The sequence below is a fragment of the Bos taurus genome, chromosome 18 (genome assembly GCF_002263795.3).
Source record: "Bos taurus isolate L1 Dominette 01449 registration number 42190680 breed Hereford chromosome 18, ARS-UCD2.0, whole genome shotgun sequence".
Lineage (NCBI taxonomy): Eukaryota > Metazoa > Chordata > Mammalia > Artiodactyla > Bovidae > Bos > Bos taurus.
This window is the reverse complement of record NC_037345.1, coordinates 49,818,925-49,832,489: the sequence shown is the minus strand read 5'-3', so window position 1 is coordinate 49,832,489 and position 13,565 is coordinate 49,818,925. Positions and strand designations below refer to the sequence as shown.

General features: G+C 51.9%; 1 protein-coding gene across 6 annotated transcripts in view; it reads right to left on the bottom strand.

Annotated features, from left to right (window-relative positions):
• Nucleotides 1-13,565, bottom strand: part of SPTBN4 (spectrin beta, non-erythrocytic 4) — an 81,832-nt gene that overhangs the window by 47,539 nt on the left and 20,728 nt on the right. For all 6 annotated transcript variants that reach the window (XM_059876855.1, XM_059876857.1, XM_059876856.1 and 3 more), the window contains 8 exons: nucleotides 11,363-11,475; nucleotides 11,076-11,263; nucleotides 10,884-11,001; nucleotides 10,303-10,461; nucleotides 9,265-9,567; nucleotides 8,333-8,483; nucleotides 3,654-4,593; nucleotides 1,995-2,132 (listed from right to left, as the gene is read on the bottom strand). In XM_059876855.1, coding sequence (XP_059732838.1) covers nucleotides 1,995-2,132; nucleotides 3,654-4,593; nucleotides 8,333-8,483; nucleotides 9,265-9,567; nucleotides 10,303-10,461; nucleotides 10,884-11,001; nucleotides 11,076-11,263; nucleotides 11,363-11,475 — 2,110 coding nt within the window. The remainder of the gene's footprint in view (nucleotides 1-1,994; nucleotides 2,133-3,653; nucleotides 4,594-8,332; nucleotides 8,484-9,264; nucleotides 9,568-10,302; nucleotides 10,462-10,883; nucleotides 11,002-11,075; nucleotides 11,264-11,362; nucleotides 11,476-13,565) is intronic.

The window sequence follows — 13,565 nt, the reverse complement described above, 5'->3', positions numbered from 1 at the left end:
GTTATGCCCTACCAGGTCACTCTATTTCCTGCATTGTCTTGTTGTTCAGTCACTAAGTTGTGTCCGACTCTTTGTGACCCCATGGACTGCAACAGGCTAGGCTTCCCTGTCCTTCCCTATCTCCTAGAGTTTGCTCAAACTCATGTCCATTGAGTTGGTGATGCCATCCAACCATCTCATCCTCTGTCATCTCCTTCTCCTTCTGCCCTCAATCTTTATCAGCATCAGGGTCTTTTCCAGTGAGTCAGCTCTTTGCATCAGGTGGCCAAAGCATTGGAGCTTCAGCTTCAGTATCAGTCCTTCCAATGAGTATTCAGGGTTGACTTCCTTTAGGTTTGACTGGTTTGGTTTCCTTGCATGAATCTTTACAATTCTCCAAATATCTTGTTCTTTTATTGTTTATTTCTTAACTCTCTCTCTGTCCCCTCTTGAATGGACACAGCACAAGGGCAGAGATTAGGACTCTGAAATCAGAAGGGCTCAAGTTCAAATTCTGCTCTGGCCAGATTCACCACGTGAACTTGGGCAAATCATTGTCGTCTCTGTTTTCTCATTTGAAAAAAGGCAGATAATTATGTCCACTTCACTAGGTGTTTAATGAGTTCTTGTGGCTAAAGCACTGGCGCATCATCTCACTAAATGCCATAAATCACTGCTGCTGCTAAGTCGCTTCAGTCGTGTCTGACTCTGTGCGACCCCATAGACGGCAGCCCACCAGGCTCCCCTGTCCCTGGGATTCTCCAGGCAAGAATACTGGAATGGGTTGCCATTTCCTTCTTCAATGCATGAAAGTGAAAAGTGAAAGTGAAGTCGTTCAGTCGTGTCCGACTCTTAGCAACTTCATGGACTGCAGCCTACCAGGCTCCTCCACCCATGGGATTTTCCAGGCAAGAGTACTGGAGTGGGGCGCCATTGCCTTCTCCTCCATAAATCACTAGCTGTCATTATCTTTTTAGGCCCTGGTGCCCTGGGATTGTTGAGGATACAGAGGCTTGGAAATCACTGGATATTGGGATCTCAGCACAGCAATTAAGGGCACAGTCTGCAGTCAGACAAATTCAACTTCGAATTCAGGCTTGATCCCCACCTAATTTCCCATGGGACCTTAGGCCACCTTTACCTCTCTGAGCTCCTGTTTCCTCCTTTCTTATATGGGTATTTACACCCCCACAGAGTTGCTGGGAAGACTGCAATATGTGGTCAAGGGCCTCAGCTCTGGATTCAGGCAGAACTGGGTTTGACTCCTGCTTACTAGGTTGAGTAAATCTGGATAAGGAATTCACCTCTCTGGATCTATGTGTTCATCTATGAATCCTACCTTGCAAGAGCTACTTGTAGTGTTCTAGGGGGAAAGATTTAACTGGTTACTATTCTTAAAGAGTTCTGAATGCTGGAAACTTTACTATGGCAATTGGGATATTGGGAGATTAAAAAAAAAAGTGCTTGGAAAAATTCCTGGTAGCTAGTGAATTCTCAATAAATCATTTCTGAACAAGTAAATAAGAGCCCATTGAAATGTATTCTATCCTCAGTTTACCACATCATCGCTAACACTGGGCATTATCATTTTTTTTTTCAAGATTTTGCTAATTTACTAGGCGGCCCGCAGCCCTTATTCACTAGAAGGACTCATGCTGAAGCCGAAGTTCCAACACTTTAGCCACCTGATTCAAAGAGCTGACTCATTGGAAAAGACTCTGATACTGGGAAAGATGGAGGGCAGGAGAGGAAAGGGGCAACAGAGGATGAGCTGGTTGGATAGCATCACCAACTCAATGGACATGAGTTTGAGCAAACTCTGGGAGATAGTGAAGGATGGGGAAGCCTAGGGTGCTGGGATCCAGGGGGTCGACTGAACAACAACAACAACCTTATCATCTCAGGAATTTGAAAGGGCACATTCTTGACCTCTATAGTTGAGTGACTGGGGAAAAGAATGATAAGAAGAACTGGCCTGGGACTCAGAAGGACTTTCAGCCCCAGGCTCCACTTACCTGCTGTTGAGGTGGTCCTGGCAGGAACGCACCTCATCTGAGCTGGGGTGACCTCCTTCCACCAGTTCCTGAACCGTGTGGTTCACATCCAGGACACGGCCCATCAGACTGTTCATCTCCTGGTCCAGACTCTCAAATCTGCGGAAGAAGGATGGACACGGTCAGTGAGGCCTGGACCCTGGGGACCTGTTCACTGGCTTCTGTGAAACTGCCTTCTCCTGGTTCTCCTCTGAACTCTCAACCTCATCTCCTCAGGCTCCTCTGCTGGCTCCTCTTCTTCTACCTGCCACTTAAGTGTTAGGTCCCTCAGGGCTCTGCCCTGGGCCCTCTCAGCTTTCGCTCACATCCTGTCTGGTCCATCTCACCCATCCCCCCCGCCCTTGCCCCCAGCCCATCAGTCCCACATCTGTCTCCAACCTCAACATTATCCCTTTTGAGCCTGTCCCCCATCTTAAAGCCTGTTGTGCTCTTTGTCCGGGCTCTTTGCTGTGACTCACACTCGCTTCAACATCTCCCCTAGTTTGTTCTTCCTCTGGGTCTCCATCCCAGGGACAGCTCCCCTCCCTTCCTTCCCACACCGCCCCCCCCACCCCCACCCCCGCCGCAACCCTGGCCATTCCCTAGGCCAGAGCCCTGGGCTCTGTTTTGGACAAATACTCCCCCAAAGCCTGTCTGCCCCCATGGCCTGTCCTCTTGGGTTCCTGCCCTGGTCCAGTCCTGTCTTCTCCTACCTGAGCCCCTACCCTAGCTGCCTCTCTAGGCTCCCAGCCACCGTTCTTACCCCCTCCAGCCCACCCTCTACGTGGCAGCCAGGGAGAACCGTTTTAAGCTGGCTATGGTCTTCCCTTGTTTAAAACAATGTCCAAGGCTGTGGCTTGGGTAACTGTGGGCACAGTAACAGTGGGGACCAGGCCTGTGTTTCCAGCAATGCCCAGCCCAAGGCCTGGAACAGAGCAGGGGCTCAATAAGTATCCACTGAATGAGTGGATGGATGAATATGCTCAGAGAGAGGGGTGCAGAAGGTCCATCCCCTGACTTAATGACCCATCTCTAAGTCTGCCAACAGGTAAATCAGTATCTAATATGTCCCAGGGTGGTAACTGCTATGAAGAAATGTAAAGTGAGGTGAGGGAAGAGAAAGTGACAAGGGTCAGAGTGGTTTTATTCGCTAGGGAGGTAACATCTATGCAAGGGGTAACATCCTTCCCATCTAGGGATGGGAGTCCCAGGGGAGGGAACATGCTGGGCCATCTCTGGAGGTTAATATAGCCAAGTGACTGTAAGTCTCACAGGAATAGCAGCAAACGCCCCTGGAATGCTCCCTGGACCCAGGCATTTGCTAACTATTTTGCACATTTACTGTTCTCCAGGAGCCCATGAGGTTGCGACCAGTAAATATCATTCCCATTTTGCTGGGAAGATCCCCTGGAGAAGGGAATTGCAACCCCATCCCAGAATTTCTGCCTGGGAAACCGCATGGACAGAGGAGCCGGGTGGGCTGTACAGTCCAATGGGGTCGCGAAGAGTCGGAACCGACTGAGCTACTAAGCTCACACACACTGGTTCCAAGTGTGTGAACATGGAAAAATTGTTGAATCAAGGAAATCGAGACTGCGTGCGGGACGAAGGGGACCAGGAGTCCCACCGGTGCGCGCTCACCGGTGCTGCACCACCTCGACGTCGTCCAATGAATTGGGCACGCGCATGGCCAGCAGCCACTGCTCCTTCTCCCCAATCCACAGCTCGCACGCGTGCACCTCGCCGAACATGCGGTAGACAGCGAGGGCATCGCGCAGCCACTGGCGCCGCAGCGCAGCCACCTCGGTCACCTCTGCGAACAGCTGCTCGGCCTCCACCACGCGCACCTGCAGTGCCACCACCAGGGGCCCGGCTCCGCTGGCTCCCCCCAGTGTCGCCAGCTGACGCCGCAGGCCGCCCACGGGCCCGCGATGCGCCTCCACCTCCCCTGTGAGCGCGCGGTGCTGGCGGGCCAGGCGGCGGCTGGACGCTTCGTCGTGGCCGAAGTCGCCCGCGGCTGCCAGGCGGTAGGCGTCGCGAAGCCAGTCCAGGAGCCCGTCGAGGTCCGCTCCGAACTGGTGCAGCGCCCGCGCCTCCTGCAGCCGCCGCTCGCGCCTTGCCGCCGCCTCCTCCAGCCGCTGCCAGCGCCGCCGCGCGCTCGCCGCGCGCTCCGCCAAGCCCGCCAGGTGCACCGTCTCGGCGCCCGGGCCCACGGCGCCACCCGCCGCGGCCAGCTCCTCGCCCCGCCGCAGTGCCTGCTGCAGCAGCGCCCGCCGCCCGCCCAGCTCGCCCTGCAGGATCTTGTGCTGCGCCAGGAGGCGCGCGGTGCTGGACAGGTCGTGTGCGCCGCCCGCCGCGCCCGTTGCGCCCGCCGCGCCGCCGCCGCCCGCCGCCTCCAGGAGGCGCTCCTTGTCGCGGGCCCAGCTCTCGGCTTCCTCCAGCTCCTGCAGCAGCGCCCACAGGCTCCGCGAGGCCTCCAGCTCTGCGCGCCGCCTGGCCGCCTGCTCCTGCAGCTCCGCCAGACAGCCGTGCACGTGGTTCACGCGGTTGCAGATGACCTGCGGATCGCAGGGCTGGTAACCTGGGCCACGGAAAGGGGGAGATCCCAGGTTGGGCACGGACCAGGAGCCGCCCAAGAGAGCGTGGTACAGGCTATCGGCCGAGTCCTTGGCCCGACTTTACCAGATGTCAGGTTATGCGTCCCCTCCTCCTGGCAGCCTTCCCCAACACCTCAAATCTGGAGCAAGCACCTTACCAGGCTCTCCCAGGCTTCTTTGTTTCCCCCATCCCAGCGCGGGCCACTCTGCCTGTGACTCCCTCATCCCACCTCTGACCCTTCTGGGCTGTTGCAAACATTCTGTCTCTCCCACTGGGGTGGGAGCCCCGTAAGGACAAGACCTGGGGCTGTCTCCATCAGACCATGTTCCCACCACTGCTCAGCACATGGTGGAGCCCAGAGCAGTCACTTAGTGAAAACGGTGACTTACTGACTGAATGAGGAATGGAAAGGGAGACTCAGAGAATCCTAGAATCTTTATATGTTAGTGTGAGTGCAGTGTTTTTCCTTCAGCAATTGACAAAATGAAACCTCTTTATTCTTAACCTATGTTTTGACTCTCCTCTCTCATCCTCTGTCATCTTATCTCTTAACCCAGTGATGACCTAAACTCCTTTTTATCTTCAAATATTTCACCTTCCTCCTGGGACCTCTTAAAGAACCTGCCTGCAATGGAGGAGCGGCAGGAGACGTGGTTTCAATCCCTGGGTTGGGAAGATCTGCTGGAGGAGGGCATGGCAACCCACTCCAGCATTCTTGCCTAGACAGCCCCATGGACAGAGGAGCCTGGAAGGCTACAGTCCATGGGGTCGTAAAGAGTCGGACACGACTGAAGTGACTTAGCACGCATGCACACACCTGGACCTCTGGTTTGAGAACTGTGAGATTAACTTAATGGGTGGCAGTCAGCATTTCTTTAATGGAATAGAGTAGAATGAATAGAAAATATGAGAAGTAGGGGGAAGCGTTGTTTTCCAAAGGCTTTGTGTCTCTGTGTCTGGACATGTGCCTGTGAACTGTGGGTCATGAGGTAAATGTATTTCTTACTGGGTCAAAACAGTGGGAGAGAAACTGCCCTAGATGGCATGTGAGGTTTATGCATTGCTGGACACTCACTGAAATTGACCCAAATTCCAAGGCACCCAACTGAATAATAAACATCAGTGGCGTCCATGTATCCAGCCCTTACTCTGACCCAATGTCACTGAGTTCTTACAACCATCCTATGAGGCCAGTATCCTCCTTAGCTCTATCTTGCCAATGAAGAAACTCACACTCAGGGAGGGAAGCTGCTTGCTCAGGATCAGCTAAGAAGTGGTACATCAGGAGGCCAACTCTGGACCATTTCGCAGGCAGATCTGCCTCCCGTCACCATGACAACACACACACTGCTGTCTCCCGTCACCATGACAACACACACCCTACACTAGCCTCTTTGCTGTTTCCACGGCACTGCTGGTGCATCATCACTGGGCGCTGAGATCTCACAAGGAAAAGACAGGGGGAGCCTCCTGGACAAACATCCACGAGAATGAAGGGTGAAAGATGACGAATGAATGATGTCTCTTGGGGTTGTGAGGCTGGTGATGGGTTGAGCCAGGATGGGGATGCCTGCACCGGGACTTGGAAGGAGACCTCAACATTTGCTCTTAGGACATATCCCAGGCCATGAGAGTGAGAAACTCCCCCGACCATCCTGCTAGCTGGAGTGTGTGTGCATGCTGGGCTCCTCTGTCTGTGGAAATTTCCAAGCAAGAATATTGGAGTGAATTGCCATTTCCTCCTCCAGGAGATCTGCCCAACCCAGGGATCGAACCCACATCTCCTGCACTGGCAGGAGGATTCTTAGCCACTACACCACCTGGGTAGCCCCTGAAAGCTGGAAAGCCTCTTCATTTTCTAACAATGCACCAGGATTCCCAAGGGCCTTAGCTCCAGATAAAGAAGTGAGACAGATCAGCCTCCAAACCCTCTTATCAGTTCTGCACCTCTGCACCTCAGTTTCCTCATCAGTGAGAAAGAAAAAAGCAGTCTTGATGCTGTCAGCACTCATACACAGTTGCACAAGACAAAACATCAGACAAGACCACTCAGCAGGGCTTCCCTGGTGGCTCAGTGGTAAAGAATCCACCTGCCAATCCAGGAGACACGGGTTTGATCCCTGCTCTGGGAAGATCCCACATGCCACAGGACAGCTAAGCCCATGAGGCACAACTATTGAGCCTGTGCTCCAGAGCCAGGGAACTACAACTAAAGAAGCCCACGCGCCCTAGAGCCCATGCTCAGCAACAAGAGAAGCCATCACAATGAGACGCCCGTGCACCACAACGAGAGACTTGCCCCCACTCGCCACAACTAAAGAAAAGCCCGCACAGCAACAAAGACCCAATACAACCAAAAAATAAATAGATAAAATTATATAAAAAAAAAGACCACTCGGCAATCATGATGGAGATGAAGACAAGACCATTCCACAATCATGTCTGACTGCACACAAAACAAGGTCACTGTGCAAACCACAAGACAGTCACCTGCCTGCCTACCCACGCCTGGCCAAGGTGAACCACTCCTGCCAATCATGTTCCTCCCACCACCTGGTTAAAAATGATTAAGACACACAATCATTTAATTACCCCCACTTCCTGATAGCATCCAACCTGCAGCAAAATACACTACATTAAATTATCCCAAATCACCTAACACAAGCCCAGGTCCTACAATAAGCCCCTCTTAACATCCTCTTACTAAGATGCCCCATGGTCCCCACACTCCCATGCATGCAAATCAAGCTTAATTTGACTACAGCAGGGCTCCTGGTGGTCTTTAGCTGGAGGGTGTTGACATCACTAAAATGAGACTCTTTCTAGAGTCAGTCTAAGTTTTTGCCTATCGGCATCCATGCCTCTGCTTCTGCTAATGGCATCCCATCCCTGCCCCCTTCTCAGTTCATGTCTTTGGAGAGAGCTGACCCCACTCTTGGCCCTGGGTGAGCATGTCACATAGATGTGGCCAATTAGATCATGTATATAGCCCCAGGCCATAATACTTGGCTGAGGAGTAGGAATGGAACCCACCACAGGCTAATGAAACCCATCTTGGGCCATTTGCCAGAATATTGGGAGAAAGGGGCCTGTCTCCCTGGATCTATGAAGCTGCTGGGATGTAAATGTGGGCTGGATGGTCCCAGATTTACACCACAAGGGGAGGGACTGCCCAATAGTGACACAGACATGAACACTAGAGTTGGAGACAGGTGGAGTCTTAAAAGCATCATTGAACTATCCCTGGATCCAGCCATACCTGAAGCAAAACTCAACCCTTCTTACACATTTAGTTACATCAGCCAGTACCTTCCCTTGTTCTCCTTAACTGAAATTGAGTTTCTATCACTTGATTCTGAACAGGCCTTGACAATAACTGCCTTACCCACCCAGTCTTTTTATGGTATTCACCGAGACCCCACTGTGAAAGGCTTAGCACATAACAAATGCTCAAAAACTGTGAACTATTACTGCAGAATCTCAAAGCAGGAAGAAGTCATGTGGACCAGCCTCACACTCAAGGCACTAATTTCCCATGTGATATCCCTGATGGAGTGTGATCCTAGTTGGTGTTTGGATGCCTCCAAAGACGGGGAGCTCACTTCTTCATCTGTATCTCAGGAGACATTCTGCGTCTTCTTCTTTTTTTTTTTTTTTGACATTCTGCTTCTGTTAGCACAAGCCCTGAAAGTCTCCACCCCAGTCCTCAACCCCAGACTCACCCTGCAGCTGTGAGAAACGCAGGGCAGCAGCATTGAGGGCCTCCACCCGCTCACTCTGGGCTGCGATGTCCCCCTCCAGCAGTCCATGCTTCTGCAACAGGTCCTCCGCCTCCACCAGGTGCTGCCCACACTCCCGGGACAGCAGCTGAGCCTACAAGTAAGAGCTGCCCTGAGTGTAGCTTGGGCATCAGCCCTCAGGCCACTCCCCCTTCCACCCACCGCCCACACCAGCCTTCACTCCTCTACTCCATCACCTGAACTCTGATCTCTGTCTCAGACTCCATGTCTCTGTCATCACCTCTCTCCATCTCTGTCTCTCTGGATGCTCCATCATCTCCATAGTTCTGGCCTCTGTCTCTCTCTCTGCCTTCATCCTTTCTTGTTTATATTTCTCTGCCTCCATCTCGATTCCTATCTCTTTCTCTCCATGGCTTGTGTCTGTATCTCTCTCTCCCTCTGCTTCCATCATCTTATCTCCATCTCGCTCTGTATCCAGCTCTCTCTCTCTCGTAGGTCTCTCTCTCTTTCTCAAACGGATTCCATCTTCCTGTGTGTCCTCTGTAGCCATTTTTTAATAGATTTCTGGTGATACCTTTGGGTCTGCTTCTCCAGCTCTCTTTTTCTCTGATTTCTTTCTCTGAAACTGTCTCAATCGTCCTCTGACTTAATCTCTGTCCCTGTCTGTCCCTGATTGTCTCCGTACTACTGTGTCTTTTTATCTACTTCTCTGGGTATTTTTCTGTCTCTCATACATTCTTCCTCTGCCTCTGTGTCTCTCTCTGTATCTTTCACTCTCTTTGTCTCCCTTTCTCGTTACCTCTTTCTGTCTCTCTCCTCTTCCCTCTCCATCTTTGACAATTCTTTCGGGGTAAGGACCCCTCCTCCCCTCCAGGTATGCCACCCCCACCACTGGTCCCCGATCTGGCCCTTACCTGCATCTCCTCCATCCAGTCCACCATGTACACCATCTCCTGGAAGACCTTCTGCAGAGCCAGGTTCTGCTCGAGCCGTGTCCGCCGGGCACCTACCAGCCCGGTCAGCAGGGCCCACTGGCGCAGGACACTGTCACGCTGGGCTGCCACCCGGCGGGCATCATAGTAACCTTCAGTTGCCAAGGCCTGGGCCAGCTCTGCCACGCCCTGCACCCGCTCCTCATAGGCTGCTATGTCTGCCTCGATGGCTTCGTGTTTCTTCATGGCTGCCTCCACCGCTGGCAGCTCATATCCAAAATTGTCCTGGGGCAGGGCAGGCCACAGATGCCCATCCATAATGACTCAGCAGTTAACCTGTTACCTTGACTCTGTATGAACCTGGAAACTCTCCTACCTGCTCTTGTTACCCTGGAGACCAGTCTCATCCTTCCCTGTTACCCTGGAGATCAACCCCATCACCCCAAGTTACCCTGGAGACCATCTCCAACCTTCCCTGTCACCCTGGAGACCAGCCCCACTATCCCCAGTTACCCTAGAGACCAGTCTCATCATCCCCCAGTTACCCTGGAGACCAGCCCCACCATTCCAGGTTACATCTCTAACCCTAAATCTGGTACCCAGGAAACAAGCCCCATCTTTCCATTTCCTTAGAGACTGAGGACCAGGCCTACCCTATCCTGTTGCTTAGGAGACCAATTCTATCCTTCTGAGTTACACTGGACACCTGATAACAACCTCCTTTGTCACTTAAGAGATAATTAACTACTCTCCTTATTTCTAAAGAGACTAATTCTGTCCTCTCTAGTTACCCTGGAGACCAGCCTCACTCTCCTATTACCCTGGAGAGCAGGCCCACATCTCTCCCCCACCAGTCACTTAGGAAACCAATTCTCCCATCCCACCTTCATTTGTCACCCAGGAGACTAATCCAACACTTCTCTGTTGCTTAGGAAATCAAGAAGTCTCCCTTTCTGGTCCCAGGGCCATCAGCCTCTCCCTTTCTCCCTTTCCCCCGGAGCCAAGCCCTTCGCCCTGTACCTGGGAGACCAGGCGCTGGTTCTCATTCAGCCAGCTCTCCCGCATGGCCACCTTGTGGTCAAACCTCTGGGCCAGCAGTTCCAGCTTCTCCTGCCGGATCAGCTCGGCCCGGAGGGCAGCCTCTCGCTCATGTTCTGCCTTCTCCAGTTGTCCCCATGCCTAGAGAGGCAGTCAGATTCCAACAACTCAGAACTTCCCTGGTAGTCCAGTGACTAAGACTCTGTGCTCCCAATGCAGGGACCCTGGGTTCCACCCCTGGTCAGGGAACTAGATCCCACATACTGAAACTGAGTTCACATGCCACAACTAAGATCCCACATGCTGCAGTGAAGACCTGGGGCAGCCAAATAAATAAATAAGATTCCAATAATTCCCCACAGTTTAATGGCCTTGGCTTCTCTGTCTGAGGTCATGCTCAGCACTTGTGGCACCTTTGCACACACTGGAAAAAAAATCTTGCTTCCTCATGACCCTTTACTCCTGGAAAAACCATCAGAATGGATGTCAGATGCATGACATCTGCAATGTGAAGAGCTCCCTTGAGCAGTGCACAACCTATACAACCTCACAGGGCAACTCACCTTGTCAATATCCCAGATGCCACAGCCCTCCCGGGGCACGTAGAGACGACGGTTGCAGGCCCGCAGTTTGCTCTGGATGCTGAAGAGCAGCACCTCCAGGTTTCCCTTCTCCTGAAACCTGAAGGGGCCTGAGCTCAGGAACCCTGCCTCCACACCCACACCTGCCACCCTCCCTGCTGAGCCAGGCCTCACTTGACAGGCTTCTCCAGCGTGCAGTAGGCCGTGAAAGCCTGAAGCTGCTGCTGCACCCCACTTAATGAGTTGGCAAACTTCTGGTTGCTGATGAGGCCCACGGTGCGGTGGATCCAGGCCAGCAGCTCGGTTGCCAGCTCCTCGTAGCGCTCAATGATCTTCCCCACCTCCAGCACCTGGTCCAGGACCTGGCCCGGCAGAGGAAGGGAGGGGGGTCAGTCTCATCCCAGACGCAGCCCCGTATGGTTCCCAGGCTCCCACCTACCCCATTCCTGGGCCCCGTGTACCTTTCCAATCCGTTTCCCCTCCACAGCCAGAGCCTTCATCTTGGAGAAATAATGGTAGAAAGAGACCACATAGGTGATGATGGACTTCTCATCGGGAGCCTCCATGTTCACATCTGAGGGGTAAAGGAGAGTGGGAGAGCATGACGACGAGCACTCTGACAGAGAGATCAAACATACTGAGTGGAGGTTGGGAGAACTCAGTCTTCCTAGCTGTGCAACCTTGGACAAGATAACTAACCTCTCTGTTCCTTACTTTGTCTCTTTTTTGGACCACACCAAGCGGCATGCAGGATCTTAGTCCCCTGACCAGGGGTCAAACTCGTAATCCTGCAGCAGAAGTGTGGAGTCCTAACCACTGGATCACCAGGGAAGTCCGTGTTGTTCCTCAGTTTTTTTATCTGCCCAGTGAGGATCTACTTCATGGATTAAATAGTACCTGACACATATACACTACCATGGAGAAATTATCTATAGCGATTTCTTGGACACACCATTCATTCTACTATCTACCTCGGGACCTTTGCACTTGCTGTTCTCACTGTCTGGAACACTGTTCCCTTTTCCATGTGCCAAACTCCCACTCACCCTTCAGGGTTCCACTCAAGTTTCCTCAAGTAAGCCTTCCTGTTCATCCTGTCTAGACATGATCTCTTCCTGTTATTCTTCCTCGTGGCCTCTTATCATTTCCTTCTAGAATATATCACAATTTATAACTGTGTGTGTGTGTTAGTAGCTCAGTTGTGTCTGACTCTTTGCAACTCACTAGGCTCCTCTGTCCAAGGTATTCTCCAGGCAAGAATACTGGGGAGAGTTCCCTTCTTTAGAGGATCGAACCCAGGTCTCCCGCATTGCAGGCAGATTCTTTACCATCTGAACCACGAGGGAAGTCCAGTTTCTAATTACATATTGCCTTGTGTGATTGTGTCTTTATCGAGTTTGAGCTCCATGAGAACAAGGGCTATGCCTGTCTTTTACCACTGTCCCTGCCATGCCCAGCACACAGCAGAAGCTCAAAAAATACATAAACTAAGTATATGAATGGTATATGAAGTTTGAGGTCAAGGACATGGGCTTTGAAGGCAGCCTGAGCTTGAATCACAACTCGACCACTTACTCACTCAATATCCTAATAAAATAGATCGAACTGCTCTGAGTTCAGTTTCCACGTTGTTACAGTAAGGATAGTCACAGTGCCTGGCACCTAAGAACACTATGAGTATGAGAGAGAATACTCATAGTGGAGAATACGCATAGTGGCATAGAGGAGAAGCTCAATAAATCCTGATTATCATTTCAATTTACCCACTGAGTGCATAGGATCATACTTGGCCCTGATTCTTCTTCACCTCATAAAACTGACGTCCAATAAACACCCACTATGTGCCAGGCACTGTAAGAGGCAGGGCAGAGGAATGACTAAGTCCCCGAATTCTGGAATCAGAAAGTACTGTTTACTGGGTTTTCAGTGTGATGCCTGAGGAGTGACTCCACATCTCTGAGCCTTCCTTTCCATCAGTTTAAGACAGGATTGATGACTTCTATCCAACTGGATCAGTGTGAGGATGACAGGGAACAGTGTTGATACAATTTCCAGCCATGTGCCTGGCACACTGTAGGGGCTCAGAAAAAGGAAGCAACCATTATTCCAGATACAGGGGATTGGTAGGGTATGATCACGGCCATTACCCTAGAGATGGGGGGCTGGTATTGGGTGTGATCATGAATTTGGAATGAGGTTGAAGTCAGGGGTGGGGTTGGAGACAGACTGAAAATGGGAAGGGGTTGGGGGTGAGGGCAGAGCTGTGGATCCAGGAAGAAATAGGGATGGGCTGGGGATGGGAATGAAGATAGTGTTGGAGATTGGGTTGGGCGTGGTGTTGGCTTTAGGGATGGGGCTGGGGTTGGGGGGGTTGGGTTTGGCAGGAAGGTGATTAAGGATGGGGTTGAAAGTGAAAGTCGCTCAGTGATGTCCAACTCTTTGGGATCCCATGGACTATACAGTCCATGGAATTCTCCAGGCCAGAATACTGAAGTGCAGATCCTTTCCTTTCTCCAGGGGATCTTCCCAGCTCAGGGACCAAACCCAGGTCTCCCGCATTGCAGGTGGATGCTTTACCAGCTGAGCCACAAGGGAAGCCCAAGGATGGGGTTGGGACTGCTATATTTAAAATAGATAACCAACAAAGACCTATTGTATAACACA